This window comes from Protopterus annectens, chromosome 13.part0 (genome assembly GCF_019279795.1).
Source record: "Protopterus annectens isolate FY-2018-M chromosome 13.part0, PAN1.0, whole genome shotgun sequence".
Taxonomy (NCBI): domain Eukaryota; kingdom Metazoa; phylum Chordata; order Ceratodontiformes; family Protopteridae; genus Protopterus; species Protopterus annectens.
The window spans coordinates 548543688-548567858 of record NC_056747.1 but is presented as its reverse complement, the minus strand read 5'-3'; the positions used below and the strand labels follow the sequence as shown (position 1 = coordinate 548567858).

Sequence of the window (24171 nt, the reverse complement as noted above, 5' to 3'; positions counted from 1 at the left end):
ATAAAATGGACAAGCTTTTAAGATGTGTGCATGCCACTGAAATATCTAATCAGACAATTATACAAATGTTTTATTTGTGAATGAAGGATTGGGTTTCTACTCCTCTCAAGTAAAGATTACTTAAACTGTTGTATGATTAGGTTCATAGGTTCATAGGTTTATACTAGGCTATCTGCCCTAAGGCATTTATAAGCTTAGTCCAAAGTTTTTATATGAAAAAATACTGTGCCCATTAGTTTGTTGTGCCTCTGTCCAGCAGTGACACAGAGATGATTCATCTCCCATCCACAGGTCAAGATTTCTCTTGAACAGAGCCAGGTGCTCTGCCTCACATGGACATATCCATGCTAAGGTTTAAGTCGCTTGCTCTAGTGGTTTTGGTGGATTTGGATTTTTGAGGTGGAGCATGTCCATTAATTCGGGTTGGACATGGCCTTGTATACTGAATAGAGCTGGAGTTTCTTCAATCTGGCAGCATATGACAGATTTTGGAGTCCCTTTATCCTTTTGGTGAGGAACTTTTGGGGTCTCTCCAATTGCTGCAGATGTCGGGTGAGATACATCCCGAATGGGGCATTGTACTCTATCATTGGTCTGATAAGTGAAGAAACAATGACCTCACTAGATCTGTATGTGAATCCCTTCCTGATCAGGTGGGCAATGTAGAAGGTCTTTCTAACCACTTTAGCAACGTGAGTGTCAAAGGCCACTGTCAACCTGGGTCCCCAGGTCCCTGATAACCTCTTCTGTGCTTAGTGGATTGCCACCTATAGGCCATGGCTCTGGCACCAGCTATCGAGTCCCTTCTGAAGGATATCGCAAACTTGTCAGCCAAAGTCCTCCCATGTTGGCCTGTACCATCTTGTGACATATGGGTTTACATTGGCATGATCTGCCTATGATCCTCTCCATAGCTTTGCAGACTAGACTGGGGGGGTTACCAGGGAGGTACCGCCTTTGGGAGTGGGGTGGGGACCACAGTTGCCGCCACCCACTCCCTTGGGCCTGTGTGGTAAGGCTGGCTGATAAACAACAGCTGCTGCAATGGGGGTTTTCTCATTTATAGCTTTTAGTAGCACACAGCCGCGGGGACACCATCCATATTGATGCTGTGTTTTTAGCTTTAAGAGAGCAGCTTTCCTCGCGCTTTTTTGAGAGAGGGAGGCTACACACCGGCTGGGATAGTTATCTTCTCCTTAGGGGAGAGGGGGTGAAGTTTGCACTGAACCTGTCTGCCAGTATGTTGGCAATGTCTGTGGGTTCAGTGGAGTCTTGGTTTTATTTGGGATTGCCTGATCCATGCAGTCCTGGAGGTGTTCATAGAAGGCATTTGTAAGCTTGGTTTGTGGTTTCCACTGGCTCAGGGGGGCCTGAAGGGGGGACGACACCCAGTAGCAGAGTAGTGAAGTTTGTTTTAGAGAGAAGTTCTTCACTGTGGTCTTTTTTTTTGGGGGGGGCGGGATGTGGATTTCCAGTGAGATTAGTTTATGATCAGATCATTTTGTCCCCATGTTTGTGATAATGAGATCTAGTATATTTTAATTTATGAACCCAGGGAAACCGTGGGCTAGAAAGTTAGGGCTTGAGTAATGTTCCCAGTCTATAAGTCACCCAATATGATGGTGTTTGGAGATACATTCCTGTAGCATGCTACAATTTGTAGAGCAGTTTTCAAATAATGATTTTATTGGTTTTCAGTGCTACTAATGTCATTCTGAAGGTGTAGCAGTTCCTGTATGACTCTGATTCTTAATGTAACAAGAACTAGTATATATGCTATTAAAAAGTGTGCAACATGCAGTTTTATTAGTTAAGGTGCTTGTGTTCATTCTGACATGGGAAAGAAAAATGGTGACCCATTTGTGACAGGACTGAGATCTGTTTTATTGTAATGGGTTTAACTACTGAAGTGAAGAAGGTGTGACTTCTACCTATGTATTTAAAAAAGAAGTATAGCTGTTTCTAGGTTATGTATTTACATTTTCTTTTTTCTTGTAGGCCAGAGCAGTGTATATTTCGCTTAAGGAAATGGATTGTCTCCAGGTTGGCATCTATTATCGATAACCCATGGTTGAAGAAAGATGAGGATCTTGTCATGGACATTACCAGGTGAGAGGTTATTTAGACCTTGTTTTCTGCACTTTGGACACCTTTTATTGACACACTTGATAGCCAGATTGTTTTGTGTGAGGAACTGTCCTGCTTGCTAAGTTAGAAATTCACCGTGCATATTACCAGGATTTCTCCAGTTTTGTGATTTAATAGCTGCAAAAATACTTTTACTATACCAAGTGTTAAACCAAGGATGTAACCAGGAATTTTGGAACTATTCACCATCTTCCAGCATGTTGTCCCAGTACCAAAGACTACATGTTTCTGGACTGTGGGGCTTTTTGTTATAGTACATTCAAATAAAAGGTGGTAGAGGAAAATGCTTGTAACTTATTTATTTATTTTATTTTATATTTGTTGATCAGGATAGTCCAACTGGATACTTGTCCATTTTCAGAGGAAGCCCGGGGAGAAAAGCTCCATACATACATACAATAAAAACTATTACATTAATCAAGTTAAAGCACTGTTACAGTTACAATACATAGAATAAAAGTCATTCATTCTGTCATATATAAATCTAATTTGTTATAGAGTAGCAATTTGGAAGCAATGTAGGGGTGGCCAAAAGACCTCTTTAGCACATGTTTATATTGCCAGAGTTAGTCAGGATTAGAGCAAGGACATAGCCATTGCCTTTTAAAGTAATGTTTTAATTTTTTTTTTTAATTGGGTTAGAACAGGTTCTGAAGTAAGATCAGCAGGAAGTGAGTTCCATATTTTACCAACAGAGTTGGCATATAGAGAGTCTCCAGATGAGTTGTTGCTTTTGAGGGTTTGGACTAGTAATTTGTTGGATGAGCAAAATGTCTTGAGGTTGCTATAAGGGCTGATAATTTTTGTAAATACGGGTGTGTTTTCAGGGTGGTAGAGAATTTTATGTGCTACTATTAGCTGATTGTACTGAAGTTGGATAGGCAATTCTAGCCACCCTAGAATCTTTCGGTTCAGACAGTGGTGTGTTCTGTATGCTGTTCCAGTGACAAATCTAGCAATATGATTAAAGCAGCTAGAGAGTTTAAGGAGTTTATTATGGTTGTTTGGCAGACAGAATGGGGGTTATTCTGTGTACATTTTGTCTGTACAGCCAGTTGTACCATTTGGCGTAATGATTCCCTTTTTGTGTTCACTTGCTGTATGTGTACAAGCCCCAGCATATTGATTTGCTGAGGAGTCATGAGCAGGGTGTCCAAATGTTGGCTTCAAAAAAATTACATCTGTCCAATAACAACTGTAGTTCATTGCTCAGCCAAGAGTACAGCAGATCCAGTTCTTGACACTAAGCTCAATGATTTGGAAGAAGAAAAAAAAACACAGCATTCATAATTGGCCAAAGGAAACTCAAATATATTAAATTGGATGAAATTCCAGTGGCAGTGGTGGTGAACTAATACAGTGCAGAATTTCATTAACAGTAGGACTGAACATTTTAGTGATACAAGCTTATGTTCATATGATCGGTTAACAAGGCAAGATTCATTGATTTTGTATTTTTGTAGTCTAGTTCTATTTTTCTTAACATGTATTCTTTATAGAAACCCGTCAGTTTCTAAAACTTGCTTTTTAACACTTTAATGACATATAAGAACCTGTTGTAAGTCTCTATAGAATTTAAGAATGTGTTTATCTGATGACATACTACACAGGATCTAATTAGAGGTGTGCATATGCGGTATGAGCTAACATACATGTGAGATTTACCTAAGCTTTTCTGCAGATGCCTTGACAGAGTTTATTCACTACAAATTGAAGTACATAATCTTTGCAACATGCTAACTTCCATCTTGGATCTTTCACAGATTTCTGCATGTGTTTAACAACAGTGTTTGAGTGGCACCTTTAGGGTTCATTCATTACAAGTAAATAGAAGTAAATCATTTTGTGTAAAATTTAGCCCAGTACTTTGAGTATACTATAAAGGATTGCTTTTAGGTTTCCTGCAACACATTTAACAATTGTTTTTAATACATGCAGTTTAGTGCTGCTTAATTACCTTGGAAATTTGGGGAGTCAGCAAGACTTGTAATTTATAGTAAATGAATGTTTAGACCCAACTGCTTACAGACCAGATGATCTCATTCACAAAACGGCACATATTTTATTACTGTGATACTTTGCATTTCTTATTTTTCAGTTTTCTGGCTTTAGTTGTTGTTGTCTTTTGGCTTTTCCCGGTTTCCTGTGTTCGCTTTTATGCCGTTCCTTATGTTTTATTTATTTTTATTTATTTTATTTTACATTTGTTGACCGGGATAGTCCGACTGGATCAAAGTCCATTTACAGCGGAGGCCCGGGGAGATCAGCTCCAAACATATACAAGTACCAACACAAAATGAAGAAAATAAAAAAATAATATAAAATAAAAATGCAGATAAAATAAAAATGCAGATAGAAAATGCATTCAGACTAAATAGTACAAATTTACATGTAGGTTATTTCCAAAAGTACATAGTTAAGCATTGACTAAACAAGTTTACAGGATAGAAATTACCCTGGTTATAGTCAGGAGAAATTAACAATAGCTATTAGATAAGTAAATTACATTCATGTTGGTGGCTTAGCCAGGCATGTCACAGTGGCATAGCCAATTTACTGCCAGATGTTGTTTAGTTGTGGCTTTAAATTGGCAAAGGGAGGAGAGCGTGGTCATGCCAGCTGGAAGTATGTTCTAGATTCTACCTACCGAGTTTGCAAATAGGGCCATGCCAGCTGCATTGTTAATTTTAATTGTCTGGATTTATAGCTTATTAGATGAGCGGAGCAGTCGTGTGTTGTTATGGGGGAGGATAGAATTTCTAAGGGCTGGAGTATTATCTGGGTTGTAGAGGTTTTTGTTAGCCATTATTAGCAGGTTGTACTGGATTAGATTAGGAAATTCCAGCCATCCAAGCTGTTTGAGGTTGATGCAGTGGTGGGTTCTAAATGGCAGGCCTATAGCAAACCTGGCAATGTGATTATAACAGGTTGTTAGTCTATTAAGTTCAGATTTATTTATATTGGCGAGAAGGGGGGAGGCATATAGGAGTGTTGAAAGTAGGTGGGAGCGAGCAATGGCTATTTTAGCTGGAGGGGGTGAGGAAGACTTTGATTCTATAGAGTGACCCAAGTTTTTTATTGATGTTCTTGATTGTTTGATTTACATGGTGGTCAAATTTTACTTTCTTTAATTTAGTAAGCATTGATCTTCAGTGAGCTGTTTCTCCAGTCTCTGGAGTAATGAACTTTGAAAAAAGTAATTCGACACCTATGAAAATCATGATGAAGGTTTCACGCAGCCATGCACAAGACTGGCAGTTTTCCCTGAACTAGGTGATGATGACAAAAACCTTAACGCACAGTATTTAATATCATCTCCCATACCACTTAGTGTTTGGTCAGAATTTGAATCTTTTCTATGCACTGCTTTATAACCTGCCTACCATGGACAACACTACAGTAGCTACTTAGGGCAGAAAGCAGATTTCAGCATTGCATGCAGTAGTGAAAGCAGTTATTAAACTGAATGTTCAAATGCTTTATGAAACAGCTTCATCCAATTAATGAGAAACATAAAAATTGAGGCAAAAAGTGTTCTACAAAGTTAGCTGAATAGTCCAACTTAGTGTCCAATTGCCATTTGCCTGCACCTGGGCTGTCCTTTGCATCTCTAACCTCTAATGAGGGATTATACCATTGGGCAGATGCATTCAATCCTCTTCCCTCCTGGGGAGATGCATATCCATCCTTCCCATGCCAGGTTCAACAAACACCCAGTCCACTTCTCGACCCTGGTTGCCATGGCTGTAATCAGGGCTTTATACTGCTACGCCAACCAAGCTGGCAGAAACAGGTAATTGTTTTGTTAATGTACCTGTGATTGTCTCTTACCATTTATGACTCTTTGAACAGGCTACCACATTATGTCTGTTCATGGGGCAACTTTATGTAATGTACCTTTTGTTGGCAATAGAATTGTTTTGATTTCTGACCTTTTGTAGGATGCTGATGTTTCTTTTGTTATAGAAGCTTGGCTAAATGCTAATTGTTTTCCTTGGTTAGAGGCTGCTGTCCTGTACGTTTCACATTTCTTTTTGATTCACTTCCCTACAGAGGCTGCATTTAGGAGGATAATTGTCTGAGAACTTTGAATTTTGTCACATCCCTACTAGAGAAATTATGTCCTTTGCATGTGCTCTGGGAGAAAGTTTGGGGTGCAGAATTCTCATAATTCAACTGCTGTTATTGAATATGTTTTTTATTTATTTTGTTGCGTTGTATTTTATTTATTTTTGCAAGAATGTCTAGATTTCCTTAGTGCTCTGTGTATGGAATACCCTAAATAGCTAATCTTGGATTATTGTAATATCCATGTTTATAGTCAGTCTCATCATATTTCTTCAGAATTTCTTCTGAAAAAAATCAAAAAATGTTAATGGCTGCACACACTTGATCTGCTTGTATGTTTGGGTTTCGTAGTTAGTTGATCATTAGGATGGAACCGTTTTATTTGTATGATTATCATTTGTTGTTCTTTGACTTTGTTCACCTTATGATTCTTGATTCATTTTTATAAAGTAAATATACTTTATTTGTAGTGCTAAGTTATATCATCTGACAATATGATTTTGTCTGACAACTTAAAAGTCTATCTGACTCATAAAGTGAGACCTTTTTTCCATTCTTTATTACCTGGATCCCTGAACACATTTGACATGTTCCATTGAGAAAACATCCTAAATGATTTCATCATGCTTGAATAATATGAAGACAGAATGTTGCAGACTAGAAACATGGAGGGCTGATCATCTCAAAATGACAGACTTAAATGTAAGGCATGCAGTCTTAGATCTCACTTAGAAAAGCATCATTTTGTCTTTTGAGATTTTAAATGCTGAAAATGCTCAGCAGAGCTCTTTCATACTATTGATAGCCTTGGCAGTCAGCACAGGGGATAAAGCTGAGCTGTTAATGAATGCTTCTTGTAGTCCATGATTTGATTCTCTTAGCCTCTGTTTGTCTGCCCTATGGCTGTGACTAGGTGATTTAACCAGATGGTGCTCCTTGATTGCCCCAGAAAAGGGACACTTGTGTTTAGTATTCTCACCCAGTTAACTAATAAAAAAATAAAGGGTTGAGTAGCCCATCATCGCTGTATGATGATCTTTGTAGTCAGTGTTGTAGTACTAATTCTTGGGATTTCTACCTTGCAGAAGACTGCGTCCAGCCAGTTTTCCCGAGTCTTTGCTCATCCCTAGCCAACAGATGTCTGACATCTTGATGTTAAGGTATAAGAAGGGTGTCAGCACCATCTTAATTTTTTTCTAGCTGTGCAGTCCAGTGTACTTCACGTGTGTTCAGAATGCTTGCAGCCCATCAATCTGATCGTTTTTCTAGAGAACTTCCTCTTACAGTCAGATAAGTACCCTGTTGGGGGAGTTTTCTCTATTAATTTAATGTTCAATAAAAGCAATTGCTTGAAGTTTAGGAAGCAAATCCTCCATAAAGATTTTCACTTGTTTTTCTGTTCTGCATGTGGTCTCAGCATGACATCTCTAATTGTTCTGACTGTGCAAAATTCCATCTGAAAATCCTAAAACATAGGGCCGAAATGTTAGCCGCCCACATGGAGCCTTCCTGTGCAGTTTCTCAAGTGGGGTCTCAGTCCACTCCTACCATGGGGCCTTCACAAATGCCAGCATTAGCTAGCATAATTTCAAAGAAACAGAAAGACAAGAAGACCAAGAACCCTGATGTTTCCAAGAAAGCTCCAACTGTAGTCCATATGCTGACTAGGTGAAGTGCCTTTGCAGCCCCCTGGTTTGGTGACTCCTAGGCACAAGCCCTCTGATGTAACCCCCCCCCCCCCAGGAGGCCATTGTGGTCGCTGGCCTACCTATAAATATTACCATGGCACACACGTTGGTTAGGCCAGAGTTCACTTATCAGGCCTCCGCTTCCGATGTTTGTGTCGGGGGTCTTGAGGGAGACGTACTGTCTACCTTGACTACTGAAACCTCAACCGAAGTCATGTTCAGATGAACACAACCTCAGGTCACCCCTTTTAAACAGGCACCCAAACCAAAGTGAACCACTTCCTTTTACTTCTCCCTTACTTCCAACAACTTTTCAGACCATAGCCCATGACCTCCTAAAAATAGCACAGGAATCTGTGGCTTTCATGAAATTCAGAGAGCCCTCCCATACTTCTGCTGCTGAAGCCTCCCCATCCAGAAGAATCAGGGAGATGACCTTTCAGGAAGATTCAGATTCCTCTAGCTCAGAAGATGAGGAGGAGTTGTCCTTCTCTGAGCACTTGTCCCCACAAACTTGCCCAGATTCAGACTGTGGTGACATACTCTCTTCCAAATCCCCCTCCTGATGACTTTTCCTTTAAGTTTATCCTGCACAGAATGAAGAAGGCTTTCTTTCAAATGGGTAAGCAAACAGCTCTCAAAAGCTCAGACCCATTACAGGGAACTGCTAAGTTTGCCTTCTCCTAGGTCACTGGTTATTCCTCCTGTAAATATAGTACTGGATGTTGTCTTTGAAGATGTTGCTTTACATACTCACTCTTTACCTTTTGCTCCTTGGAGACTGGACAGGTGACTCTCTCAGGCACCTTTACAAAAATCCAAAGTCTGACCCTTCAGTAGTCTCCTCCGAATCCACAAAGTATGTACCTAAGGGACCGATCAGACGTCCCTTACCTAATAATAGTGAAAGTAGTGTGTTAGACAGTTTTTTGGGAAAACAATGCTTGTACCTCTGATGCCCTTTCACTGAGAGCTTTCAATTGCCAATTCCATATGCTAAAGTACCTTGAATCTCTCCAGTACAAAATTCTAGCTAAAGTAGACTCTGTTGTGGATAGAATCTACTTAAAGGTAATTTGGAAGACAGAGAAGCTTTGCAAGTTTCCAGGCACTCCCTAAAGTGTGGCTGTGATGCTTTAGATGCATCTTGCAAAGCAGTTGCCACAGATTCTGTCATCCATAGGTATGCATGGCTCAGAACCCAGCCCCTGCCAGCTCAGGGTAAGGCTGAACTACTGGATGTTCCACTAGACAAGGAAATGAGGCTAACTCTCATAGCTTCATATATTGTGGATCAGAACAATATCCTGGCATATTCACTTAAGCAGGGATCTTCTAGACCCCAGCATGTGGATGCTGAAAACAGAAGTTTTCTTAGTCTTAACTGTACAGTGGGGGGGGGGGGTGTCCTCTCAACAGACCTGTGCTCATATCTCACCAGAACAAACAACTACAGAGGTTCTGCTAAGATTTGGAAAATTGATGCTTTCTGTTTCATGTGGACAAACTGGTTGCTGTATGCATTCCCTCCCTTGCCTGTGATCCCCATGGTTCTGACAAAAGTCAGTGCGAACAGACCTAGCATGATCCTAGTGGCCCCTTCTGGCTGAGGCAGCACTGTTTCTCCCTCTTCTTGACCCTCAATGGGGCAGATGCCACATATTACCAAAGGAAGTAGATTTGTTAAACCAAGCCAAGGGATCTGTTTTCCATGCACACCTCGCCATACTCAGGTTAACTTGCCTGTAAGATTTGGTTTTGACTCAATGCCTCCTTATCCCAAGGAGATGCTTTCCATTCTAAGGGAAGCAAGGAAACCCAATACCAGAAAATCATACCTGTCAAAATGGAAAAGATTTTTACACCTGGTGTGCCAGAAAGAACACCAACCCTTCTCAGGCAGACATTAATTGCAGTACCTGTCAGACCTATTTAGACAGGAGCTTTCCTCTTCCAGCATTAAAGTGCATGCATCTGCCATATGTTGCTGCACAGTCCTCTGCCTGTCTTCTTGCACCCCCCATGAAGCTTTTCCTAAAGGGTAAATCACTTGAGAGCACACGGAAGGAACCCACTTCATGCCTGGGGTTGCTTTGGGAGACTAACCTTGCCCCCTTTGAACCTGCTGCTGCTATCTCTGTAAAGATTTTCACCTAGAAGACCACCGTTCTTATAGCTGTCTCATCAGCTAGGATGGTTTCAGAGCTACAAGCCTTCATGCATTTATAGACTCTTTCACAGGTATAGGGTAATCCTCGGAACAAACCAATCCTTTATGCATAAGGTGGTATCAGAGCTTAGCCTAAACTGGGCTATCCAGGTACCAGGTTTCTTCTTAAATCCACAGAACAGAGCAGGCCAATCCTTCATTCCCTAGATGTGCACAAAAACCCCTAATAGAACAGAGCAATTACTGATGGCTTTCACTGAGGGTAAACGGGGCAGGCCTTTCTCCAAAGAAAAAAATTCAAAAGGGGGTAGCAAACTATATTAAGTTCTGTTAATCACACCATGGAGAAGATGTACCTGGGTATATTAAAGCCCACTCCACCAGGCATGGAGCAACTACCACTGCTTTCCTCAAAGGAGTCCCTACCCAGGCCATCCTAGAGGCAGCCATATGGAGCTCAATGAACACCTTTACTAAACATTATAACCTAGGCAATCCTAGGCCATGTCATTGATTACGAATAACAGTATAGTTTTGTCCCGCTTACCGTAATCCAGATGTTTGAGTATATCAGTGTTGCAGTACATACTCCCACCCTCCAACTCCTCTATCCGCTGATCATTTATCTCCCCCTTGCTGGGTTCAAGGGGCAGAGAAGTTCTCTACAGATGGTCCTCTATCTCCATCATCCTCTCACTGCCTCCTATGATTCTTTTCACTCCTGTTCAGACAGCTGTGGGATGTCATGCTGTCCTCAGGCATCAGACTGCTTGTTCACTGCTTAGAAATGAAGATGGTGCCAACAGACATCCTTCATATGCCATGATGTCCAGACATTAGTTGTTGGATGTCCATTGGCTATGGATGGTGCAGAGAGGCTGGAAATTGGGCCAGTCGCAGGTTTCTGCATGTCAGGAAGACCCAAGAATCAGAACTGCAACATTGCTCTGCTTTAACATCTACAGTTATGGTAAATGGGACACAACTGTACTTTCAAAAAGCTCTCTCTTTCATGGAATGTTTACATCTGGATCAATTCTTTACTGATACTGTTTCTGCTTCTAAACAGTCAACCAGATTTATTGTGATACAGTAGTCATAACTGTCCAACTGTTGTTATTCTGGCATACAAAACTTTTTCAGTTAGGTATTCAGCATGGATGACAGTACTGTAAAGACTCAAAAGTAGAAATAACATGAATAAAACAAGCTAGTAAGTGTTAGGACTGCAGTCCAAATGAGGTAAACAACCATATATAATGTAAGAAACAGGCAATGTTAAAACAGTTCCTGAAGTTTTAAACTTTTTAAGTGCACATTTGCAGAACTGGCGAATTGTTTTAATTTAGATAAAATTGACTTTTGTAGAATAAAAAATAAATTGCAGTATCTGTAGGATTACCGGCACTTTATTAACAAGACAATGACTTCAACTTTTTTAACAAGACAATGACTTCAGTTAGCGCTTTCGTCCACTTTCACTCTCAGAGACTTCTTCAGACTAAAATTCATTGTTCATTGCATGTTTTTTTTAATTATCAGTTTGCCGTATTTATGGTTTCCTGATTTGATCTATTGACCTAATACTTTTGGCTTGATCATTTGACCTGTGTACTGGGTCTTTGAAAGTGTTGCATTTTTAGACTGATTTACCATTAAGTTCTATATCTTAAATGAAAATGCTCACTTCTGTGTATTACATTTTATTACTGTTATACACAAAAAACTCTCCTGTTTTTAGACTACTGACTTTGCCAGTTGCCACAGTAACCCTTTCCATTAGTATCACTCCCTAAACTGTTGTGTGGGAGTCTTCTGTCTTCACCTCCATCTGTAAAGATGTCTTTTTACCTAGAAGGTTCTCTTCAAAGATGTATTGATGCAGCACCCTTGTCACATGAAGACTTTTCAGCAGGGGTGACATCTTGTCTTAGACGCCTAATGATGACCAGTGGTAAGAGTAGCTTGAGGCAGTTAGACTGCTCGGTCATGGAGTTGCAGCTTTTTGCTTTGTATCCTTTCACTGGGTGGGATGTGAAGTGACGGGGTGCTTTGTGATGATGTCTTCACAGTGAACTTATCTGTTTAATTGAGATGGGCATTCTCTCATTGCTTTACCCCAAGAAGAATCAGCTGTTGTGGATTATTTTTTTTTCCTGGCTTGGTTCTCCCTTTACTATACCTGTTTCCAGTTTGACTCTCCAGCATTTTCATGGAAAGTGGATTGACTTTGAGAATTGATTCTCCACCCACAGAATGCAAACTCGTCAAATATTGCTGAACCTACACATTATTAAACACAACTAACAACTTTTTTTTTCCAGTGGAGCACCCTCCCTTGAACCCCTTTGAGGAGAATCCACTTCCCATAACCTGCTTCATACAAGTACAAACTTCATGGTCAAACAACCATGGGAAAAGCAGAAATAGTTTGCAAGAGTGAAAACATTGGTCTCATGAACTGCAGCTTCACAGCAAATTGAAATAATAATGTATGTAGTCAGGACTGGTAACTTCAGGGGAACAGGGTCAGAGCAGTAATGATCATTTGTTTGTCAGCAAGCATATAGGTTAGCTGGGAAAAGAATTAGGTAGAATTTCAGATCCTGACCTTGATTACATCACTTCCTGTAACTCTGGATATACGACATGAAAACAGTTAAAAAAAAAAAAAAAAAAAAAAAAAACACCACCCATAGCTAAAAAGAAGGTAGTTTTTTCAGACAAAATCCATCATATAAAAGTAGATAAAATCAGGTTGGCACTTTCATGCAGTTGTCTGCACTTCATCAGACCGTACAATAGAGAAGGAATGAAGCTCTCTTTTATACAAAAAATAGACTCAATCAGCCAGTTAAACAGCCAATATTGAAAAAGAACAAGGTTAATGAGGCAACTTTCTAGCTTTAAGGGCAGGTTTTAAAGAAACCGACACATTAAGTCTTGGTGGGTCTGTAAGCTAACATAAACAGGATCCATGTCTGTTCTATTCATTCTACTAGATTCCCTAAATCACCACCTCTATTGGTAACATCATTTTTGTAACACCAAAAAAACAAAACTATGAGTTGGGCATTCATTAATGTGCTTAGCTAAAGCATTAACAGTATCATGCATACGAATAGCCCTTACATGTTCCAGTATCCTCTCTTTCAAGAAACGGTTTGTTTTTCTTCATGAAAGGACCTGTAAAGTTTACACATTGCCAAATAAAACAAATTCTCAGATGTACAATCAGCATAAAACCTAGGTATAAAGCATCCACCAGTTACTGGATGTACAAACATTGTATCGGTGGAAATGAACTTACAAGCTCTACAATTATGACAGGCAAAAGTGCTAACTCTATCAAAAACCAAATTTTGCTTAACATTAAGATAACATAAAATTCTCTTCAAAGACGGGGCATTTTTAAAGGAAAAGCTAGGCGTAGGGCCTAGCTCACTTTTAACAGATTCATCAGTCATTAATACTGCCTAATATTTCTGGACAATATTAGAGATTTTACTTATATCACTAGTATAAGTCAATAACAAATTAGTACTACCATTAGACCTAGTCAGTCTGTTAACTTTCATTCTGTGTTCATTAGACAAATGAGGTTTAGCTATCCCCTCCCTTTTATTCCTAGCATAAGCCAGACCGGCAACTGTGTCTCTGTCAGTATAGCCTCTTGCTTTCAGATGTGTGCCCAAAGAATCTAGGGCTTGTGCAAAAGATGCATTATGTGTACTCAATCAGGAGGTTCTTAATGTTTGACCCTTAACAATGGTGCGAAAAATAAACCCTGGATGCAAGCTAGTCCTGTGGAGATCACTATTTCTCCAAGTAGATTTTCTATGGATAGTAGTCTCTGTCCTACCATTCTTCTTGAAAAGACACACACCCAAAAGTTCAATAGATGTAAATGAGGACCTAAAGGTGAATTTAAGATAGCTGGTAGTATCATTTAAATAGGAAGCAAAATCCTTTCGCATGTCAAGCCAGGCCTCCCCACATTAAAAAGATGTCTTCCACAAACTTCTTATAAAACTTAACATATTCACGAAATCTAGAATGACTAAAGATATATTCCTCTTACCATTGTGCCATAACAAGATTGGAGTAGCTACTAGCACAAGCTGTACCCATAGCTATGCCCATTCTCTGACTATAGAACTTGTCACGAAACAAAAAAAAAAACATTATTGTTCAAGACCATTTCCAATAAATAGCACAGAAGGAACACTATATCACTGCTTAGTCCGATTCATTAAATAAATAATATCTGACAGCCTCATTGCCTTCAAAATTAGGAATAACAGTGAATAATGTACAGACATCAAGTCTAACAAAGGTATAAGTGGAGACATCAGTAACTTCAGATAAAGTTCTCAAAAATTCTTCTGTATCCTTCAAAATATAAGCAGCCTTCTCAACTATTGGCTTAAGTTTATCCTCAATAAATGTAGAACATGGTTCTGTCAGCCAGCCCTGTCCTGAGACAATAGGTCTAAAGGGTGGCTTATATAAATGCTTATGCACTTTGGGGAGGCTATGAATATAAGGTACAGAGAGGTGAGAAACACACATTCGTACAAGGCAGAATCGGTTATATCTACACATCAACAAATCGTTCAAATCATTATCCATCTTATTTATTAAGACTTTAAGATCTCTCTCTCTTAAAATCGCATATGTCAATATATCAGAAAGCATGTCTGTCATAGTAGTATAGTAATAAGCAACATCCAAAACCACAATTGCTTCACCCTTATCGGCAGGTCTGATACAAATAAAATCATTATTTTGTAGTTTTCTCAGAGCTTGCTGTTCAGAGGGAGTTAAATTATTAAAAGTACGGTCATTATTTGAAGAAACTAAGTTCAATAAATCCTGTTCACATAGTTTTAAAAAAGATTCCAAACTGCTATTATGGTGGACAAAAACACTTGGTCTCCTAAAAGTCTTTACTTAAGTCCCTATCAAATCCAAAAAAAAGTCCTGAGCAAACAGCCTAGCAAACAGTCTAAAACTCAAAATTGTATTGGCAAAATTTGATGTGCACAAGGTTATAAAAGACAAACTTCTGTTTAAGTAATCTCAATTGTAAATCAGTCAAATGCATAGACGAAATATTAATTACCAAGGTATCCAAACTCTCTGTTTCACCTTCCAAGCTGGTCACTCGAGTTCCACTGAACTCTTCCTGTTTTTCTTCATATGCTGTAAAGTCCATTGCTTGTTGAGGCCCTGACATCGCACTAGTACTGGAAATCATGGAAAAGGGCAAGTAGAAACATTTGGTTCCTTAGGGCGAGCCCCCATGGTGATCTCATTTCTGATTTGTCAGCTGCCTTCCTCACTACAATTCATAGACATAAGTGAAACACTAGCTTCATCATCTTTAGATGGAACAGTTGAATTCTTAACAGCCTTTAAGCTAGTGGTTGAGGATGAAACTGTAATAGACCTAGGCTTTGGACATACAAATATATGCCCATTTTTAAATTCACAAAAATCCCTTTCTAACTTCTAATTGTTTTTATTTTGTGGATTTATTTTCAACCATTCTCTGTCCAGGAGATTTTCTTTTTTATATTTTTACTAACTCTTAAGATACTTTTATTTGATGTTATTGTAGTGTTACTTTTTTGCATATGGTATTTTTAATTTCATCTAGATGCTAGTGCTGTTGTAGAGCTCATTACATCAAGATTTTTAGTTTATAGTTCTAACAGTGTCAGTGTATTTGCTATATACCATTCACTTAGTAATGGCAATTTATTTTGCTTTGAAAATAGTTTGTTATAAAGGTAAACTTGTGTTTTTATTTTTCATCCATTTTTAAATAGAAACTTTTTTTTTCAGGTTTATTTTCTTCTATTCGTTTTTTGAAGCATTGAAACCCACTCTAGATATCCCCGAAACAGAATGCCTACTTCAAGTTCCTCTAGATGAAGACACTCGTAGCGCAACTGCTGATAGCTTTTTTAGGTTTGGCAAATTATTTTATTTATGTATGCATGTATTGTGTTACTTACTGTGTACTCACAACCATATATTATGAGATGTAGATACAGAGATGGTTAAACAGCCCAAGTAGTGCAAATAATGTGCTCTTAATAGAGTTAAAAAACTTGTATGTGTGTATGTATGTATGTATGTGTGTGTGTGTGTGTGTGTGTGTGTGTGTGTGTGTGTGTATATATATATATATATATATATATATATATATATATATATACACACACATATATAGCGAGAGAGAGAGATGTGTATATTTATATATATATATATATATATATATATATATATATACATACACACACACACACACTATATATATATATATATATATATATATATATGTATATATCTGTTTTATATATATATATATATATATATATATATATATATATATATATATAAAATGTATGCATATATCTATCTGTTTTTTATATTGTTTGTAGGTGTGGTGTAGTTGGAAATTTCGACTTTCGATGTTTTGTTTGCTTTCTGAGGTTTTGGATGTACAGATTTCACAGAAATGGTTCAGAGTTGTGCATGTTCACCATTGTGGCCATCAACATTATGAAGGTATAATATATGTGTGTGTGTGTATGTATATATATATATATATATATATATATATATATATATATATATATATACACACACACACATATATTTTTATATATATATATATATATATATATATATATATATATATATATATATATATATATATATGTATATATATGTGTGTGTGTGTGTGTGTGTGTGTATATACACACATATATAGAGAGTGAGAGAAAGTTGTGTTTGTGCTGTGTGATCCTGGTGATAAAAGGAAAAAATATTTAGCTGACAGTCTTGTAGAGTAGGTTTGTAAGGCTAACCTTCATTCCTATGTATGAGAGGAGGTTTGGCAGCTGCATGGCATTCTCAAAGTATGATTTAAGATTCAGAAGACATCAAGAAAAAACTGTTTTCTTGCTGCTGCTGAAACAAAGGAGCTGGTTGGGCTTTAAGGCTCATTTCTTGTCCTGAACTATTGATTGTTGCATGACATATGTTGCTTATTGCATAAGAATATACAGTGTTGCTCAAGTCTCTGACTTACATTAGAAATGTAATTTTAATATCCTGGTGTTTGGCTAACAGTTAAAATTATGCACATATATACTGGAAGTATTTGTAATAGTGTAATAGATACTTAGCGTGGGAAAATCCATTTTCCACATTTCAGCTGTGTCAGTGTCCTCTTTATGCTGTGACTTTTAGTGACTGTCTCCATTTCTCTCAGAGAAAAGGCAGGCTGTGATGAGAGTTGGAAGGATTGTGATTTACAGTATGGAGATCCTGGTTGCCAGCATTTTGAATATCATACAGTGGAGAAGCTACTTGTGTTACTTGTGTTATTCTTAGAACTACGAAACTTAATCATGGATTGCTTTGTCATGGAAGCTTGAGTTTGAGTGGTTTAATATTACCTTAAATCTAAATTGTTAGATTTTGATATTGATTGGAACCCTCTAGTGAAGATAGTAAACCTGAGATCAAGCACCCTCTTTAAGTCCTTGGTTAAATATTGCTTCTCCAGTCATGACAATTTGTAATTTTTTTCAGCCAGTTCCCTTATTATGAAATGTTGTTATGCCCGAGCAGTGTGCTTCGATGATGTAAGATACTGCTTGTATAAGTGCATTTGTCCCCAAGTGTCCTAGTTTGTGTGTGTGTTTTTTTGGCACTCATAGTTCTTGACTCCAATTCTTGCTTTTGCTAAAGTCTTGTGTTTGTGTACCTAAGTAATCATCATTTACCTCTCCATTACTAGCCAGGATTGTCACTATCATTGCCTGTACTGTCTCAGGGAAGAGTTTGAATAGGTTTGAACCACCTTGAGACAAGTCTGCTGTCCAGCCATACGAATAACTTCTGGTAATGAGCTCAACTTTGACTATTGAGGGTCTAAGCCTGAAGCAGTCCTCAGTCATGGTTGAAGATTTTGTGGTCAGAGAAGTTGCATACTTGGCTCCCAAACTGGAGAGTTTGGCCTGAATTTCTTGAATCACCCTGTTTGTGGATGGTTAGCTGAGCCCACTTGGTGGCCATAACGAAACACCAAAAAGAAAAAACTTATCACAAAAAACTCCAACACGTAGCAGAAAATAAACGCCAACCACAGAGATGGAAAGTCAAAATGCTTTAATTCACATGTCCTGGTACCTTGGAACAATACATCAAACAAAACCCATCTCCTTAAATACAAACACATAAACTCATTAATCTATTAACCAATTAATTATTAAATACTTGATTGAAACTATTTCTTGAACTTGTCTTAACTGCTTTACAAAACATTCAAGCAGATATAAAAGTTCCATTTTCACAAAAGATGCCCATAAATCTGCCACTTGAACACTAATTTAACAATGAAAATTCACATTATCTAATGTCTAAAAGCAGAATGTGCGATATAGATAAATGAGTAAATAAATACATCCTAATATATAAATATGATATAATATATGTATATAAGAACTACTTCAAACTTGTGATGTTATACACAAAACAGCATTTCATAATGCTGAATATTTTAAATGCATAATATCAAATGCAAAACTCTCTCCCAGTGCAAGACATTTTCAAAATATAAATCTATATAATACAAAATACGAAATGCAAGATATAAAAATGTAAATATAAATTTCATAAGACCTCATGTAATATTTCATAAAGGTAAACCAACATCTAAATTCAAGCCCCCCGGATACAGAGTGTGATAGTTGAGAATCAGCTTATGTTCTAACTTGTTAAGTTCTGTCTTAAAATTTCCAACCTCAAAATGTGGTCCGGCTAAAACACTGAAAATAAATCCTTCAGTGTTACCATTATGAACCTTAACAAAATGAGAAGCCACAGGACTATCCAAATTCTCCCTTCTCACATCTCCCAAATGTTCTAAAATGCGAACTGTAATCTTTCTGGTAGTTTGACCAATATACCACAACGGTTGAGGACAATCACAACCCAAAACATAAACCACCCCTTGTGACAAGCAATTAAATTTCTCAAACGCCCTATATCTCTTCCCATTGATTTTCCTTCCATCTAAATTTCTAACCAGATGACATACAGAACACCTACCACATCTCTCCATTCCAACATTTTCTCCATCAATAGAATATTCCAACTTTTCATTTAATAACTCCTTCAAGTTACTAAATCTACTGTAAGAAAAACTAACATGATTAGGAAACAAACTACCCACAGTCAAGTCATCACAAATCACACTCCAAAACTGTCTAACAATCTTCTCTATGGTTTGAGAAAAATCTGAGTACTTTGAAACAAAGAATAATTTCTCCTCCTTATCAGCAGCTGTGTGACGTATGCTAAACTCATTTCTTACTTTCCTTCCACCACATAATCTGTTTTTATGCCTGACAAAATTTCTACTGAATACCCTCTACTCAGAAGTCTGCGAAACACTTCATCTAATGTCTCATCCCATAAATTGGGATCAGAAGTGTTTCTTAAAATTCTTTTAAATTCCTGTTCAGGCAATGCATTGATTAAATGGGGAGGATGCATACTGCTGGCATGTAGGAAATTATTCACCGAAGTTGGTTTCCTAAAAGGTCTGAATTGTACCTTATGGTCCTCCCCAACATAGAATTCAACATCCAAAAATGAAATTTTTAATCTGGAACATTCAAACACAAAATGAAGCCCATGTGGATTCATATTTAAGTCTTCTTCTCTTGGTGGCCAGCCTGATTAAGGAGACTAATCTATTGAGTCATCCACTCACCAATCCGGGGTAGTCATGACAAGGATCTTCCTTCTGCATTTGGCCAGCAGGCCATGATTGAGGAATGTTTTCTCATCCTGCATTAGGCCTGATGTTTCAGGCCCTGGATATACAGTCAAAAATTGATTTCAGGGTGGGAACATGTGATGCTTTAAAGAATTTGGTTTGGTGGCTAAACCATGCCTATAGTAGCCCTGCCCTCACAGTTCTCTGCCTTTGTGTAGCACATGATTCAGTGATGTTTCTCAATCCATTGATGTCCGTTGCCAGTTTCACATCTTTATCTCTGCATGAACTGACATCTGTGAGTAATGGAGTTCACTGTACTCTTTCACAACAAGACTCTGCAAGGATTTGGAAGATTTCAGTGCCATGCACACTAAAATTAAGACTGAGAATAAGACTATCTCCCAATTCACATTGCCTCTGGATTTCCTATCCTTTGGGGATAGTGTTGGGCTGATGAGGTACAGCTTGGACTAACATCTGGCACGGAGGTTTCTGAAGGAGAAACCTGAGGATCCCTGAGTCATGTTTGTTTTGGATCCTATCAGATGCAGTACTGTCAGAGCTTTCTGGAAGGACCATGATCTTCCCCCATCAGCACTGAAAGAAGTTGACACCTTTTACAAAAAGCCACCCAACTGGTCAGATGTTCATTGTGTTTCACTGTTGCAGTCCTAACAGATGGGTTATCCGGATCGGCCAGAATACCAAAGGTAAGTAAAAATGCCGTCGGTTGTAAAGGTAGTCAGGGCGTCCGATACAAAAGGAAGCAGCCGACATCACTTCCTCAGTCTTCCTTGCAGCGGAGCCCAAAGCAGAAGCTTTTCATGCACGAGTAGCGGTTGGCAGTTTACCTTTGTTGGTTTCTGACTACAAGAGTTGAAGTCTACTACAGCTAAGTACCCCATTGGGGATCCTCTTTTCTTGCCTTAACGAATGTCAGATAAAGTTAATAATTGCCTTATCTGTGGAAAGCAGATTCCCCATAGAGATTTTCATTCCTATTGCATTATTTGTTTAGGCCTTGACCACGACATTCCCAATTGTGATCTCTGTGCCGCCTTTAATCCGCGTACTATCCATAGTCAGGCTAAGATTTTGGCTAGGCGTTTTGGAGTTTGGCCTAAGTTCATTGGTATGGCATCTGCCGGTCTTCAGGCTTCGGATATTCTGAAGAAATGTAAGGATAAAGGACCGCGACATGCCTCAGAAAGCTAAGTCCTCGGATGATAAGTTGGTCGTCAGTCAGGCGGTAGCCAGTGAGACATCTTTGCAGTCCGCAGACGTACAACCGCAGGCCTTGCTTGAGTCCGAGTCCCTTAGGCCTTCGGCCTCCGTTTTGCACTCTGACCTGTCACCAGTCACCTCTTCTTCAAGAGCCGGACCCGCTAAGCTGACTCCGGTCTCCGAGGCCTCCGTTTTGTGTTCTGAGAGCAAACTTCTTTCTTTGACTTCTGCTGCAACTTTGGCGGTTGCCAGGCCTCTCAAGTCCTTCAGGCTTGCAGGTAAGTCTTCCATTTGTAAGCCTGTGAAAAGGCAGGCTCCAATTTCTTCTTGTTCCCCTCAATCCCAAATGGTTAAATGGCTAATGATCTGTTGACTCTTATTGGAGGTTCTCAGCCTCCTCCCCCTAAAAGTAGTAGGGATGTTTCTCCTGAGGTTTTGTCCTGTTTGGGTTCTGAGTCTTCCAGTATTTCTGCTGAAGAAGAGGAATTTTCTCAGGCTTTTTCTCCTTTTGAGGATTCAGATGCAGAGGAGTCCATCTCCTCGGCCTCTCCTCCAGAGGATTTCTCTTTTGGTGATATTTTGAATACCCTCAGGGAACATTTTAAATGGGAAAGTCAGGAATTATCCTCAATCTAAGAAACTGATTAGGGAGTTTCTGGATTTACCTCAGTGTAAGCCTCTTGCTCTTCCCCCTGTGTTGGAAGTTGTTGATGATGTTTTTCTGGAAAATTCCTTGTTTCCAAATTCGGTTCCTCCTGCTCCTAGGAAACCTGACAGGTACTACAGTCACTGATTCGCATTGGTTTCTTTTCAGGAACCCGTTGGCGGATCCAGAGGTTATTTCTCAAGGCCCTAAAGGAGTTAAGGACACTGTTACCAGGAATCCTGTTCCCTCTGACAGGGAATCTAGGAACCTAGATAGGTGGGGCAAGAAAGTTTATACCTCTGCCACTCTAGCTATTAGAGCTACCAATTGTCTTTTTCATATGCTGAAGTTACCAGCAGCACACCTTGGAGGCTATTAAGTCTAAGATAGTAAGTCTGCCTCTTTTGGCAGAGAGTAAAGACATGCAGGATTTACTGAATTCAGCCAGTCTGGTCAATAAGCATTCTTTACATTGTGGTTTTGACATCCTTGAAGCCTCCAGCAGGGCTACGGCTACTGGATCGGTTATTAGAAGGCACGCTTGGCTCAGAGAACAGCCTCTTCCAGCACCATTCAAGGCTAAGCTTTTGGATGTACCTTTGCATAAAGACAGTCTTTTTGGCAGCAAAGCAGAGGAGGTACTTATTTATTTATTTATTTTCAGTTTGATTACTGGGGAAGCTCACTGGGCCAAGAAGTGCCCATTTTCAGTGGAGGCCCGGGGAGAAAAGCTCCATAAGCAATACAATGAAATTAAGGTTACATAATGTTAAAGGTAAAATACAAGAGTAAAATTCATACAGTCAGGAAATACAAATATGTAAAGTGTGCATAATAAGACAGTGCAAATTCAGATTTTTTTTGAGGCAATACAGATATTTACATACTTGGAGTCAAGTGAATGTCAGATGGAGGATTAAGATGGAGGATAAGGCCAAGTCCATGCAAACTGTATTTTCTGCAAGTTCAACCCCCTCGCTTTAGCAAGAATTACCCTTCCAAGAGTTGGACCTTTCCTGATACCAGCAGAGAGAACCATTCCAGGACTAGAGGTTACAAATCTTCTAGGGGGCAGGCGGCTACCCCTAAAAGGTCTAGACGTTGGCAGGATTCCACTTCTAAGGTGGTAGGTTCAAAGCCTGCATCTCAATCAAAACACTCTCAATGACTTTTTCCAACTTCTTGCTTGCCTGGGGAGCCCTTTAGGGGGAAGGTTGCCCCTTTTTGCATATGTCTGGGCCACTATCATGGACAACAAATGGGTGCTCAGAACGGTGCCCCTAGGGCACAAGTTTTCTTTCCGCACCTTTCCAGCTCCCAAGGGATTCCCAGACATTCCTCCATACCAAAGGGCAGAAGTAGAAAAACACATTTTGTCTTTGTCTCTTCTGGGAGCAATAGAATCAGATTCTGCTGAGCAGATAGGCCAGGGCTTTTATTCCAGGCTTTTCTTAGTTGCAAATAAAGAAGGCACCTGGTGTCCTAGCCTAGATCTTTCCATTCTGAACTCTTTTCTAGTAATTCCAAAGTTCAAAATGCTCACCCTGCATCACTTGCTACCAATGCTAGAAAAGGATTCCTGGCTGGTAACCTTGAGTCTAAAAGAGGCTTATCTGCACATTCCTATCAGGGGAAAGTTGAAGGCAATATCTTAACTTCAGAGTGGGCAAGCAACATTATCAATTTTCTGCGCTGCCCTTTGGCTTATCTACTGCTCCCAGCGTCTTCACAAAGTGCCCGGCCCCAGTCATTGCTTTTTGCAGGCAGAAGAAAGTTCAGATTTACCCATACTTGGACGACTGTCTGATTCAAGCAAGTTCTCAGGAACAGCTGTTAAAGGATCTGTAATTCATAAAGACTTTTCTGTCTTCCCTGGGTAAACTCTCAATGAGGAAAAATAAAATGGTGACATCCAAGGAGATAAAATTCCTGGGAGCAAGTCTGAATATAGCCACCCAGATACATCTCACCCAGGAGAAGCAGACAACTCTTTCAGTTTACTTCAAGGACTTGGCAAGCCTGTCCCAGCTCCCTGCAAGGAAATGCCTGCAAGCTCTGGGATTCATGGCATCTGGTATTCTCATGATTCCATATGCAAGACTGCATACGAGGAAATTGCAATGGTACGTCAAGAAAATTTGGTGTCAACACACACGACCTGGATATAATGATGACTCTGCTTCCATATCTGCAGATGGAGTTTCTATGGTGGGCATCAGCTTGTCTACAAAACAGAGGCATGCCTTTTCAACCACCTCCTGCCACTCAAGTTCTGACCACAGATGCATCGGACTATGCCTGGGGAGCACACCTGGATGGCAGATGCATACAGGAACGTTGGAACGCCCAGCAGATGCACCTGCACATAAATCTAAAAGAGTTGATTGCAGTTCAGCAGGCCTTACTAGCTTTCAAGCAT

At 39.2% G+C, this 24171-nt stretch overlaps 1 protein-coding gene across 2 annotated transcripts in view; it reads left to right on the top strand.

Moving 5' to 3' along the window:
* Positions 1-24171, top strand: part of MYBBP1A (MYB binding protein 1a) — a 1224315-nt gene that overhangs the window by 409182 nt on the left and 790962 nt on the right. For both annotated transcript variants that reach the window (XM_044054196.1, XM_044054197.1), the window contains 2 exons: positions 1999-2109; positions 15925-16050. In XM_044054196.1, coding sequence (XP_043910131.1) covers positions 1999-2109; positions 15925-16050 — 237 coding nt within the window. The remainder of the gene's footprint in view (positions 1-1998; positions 2110-15924; positions 16051-24171) is intronic.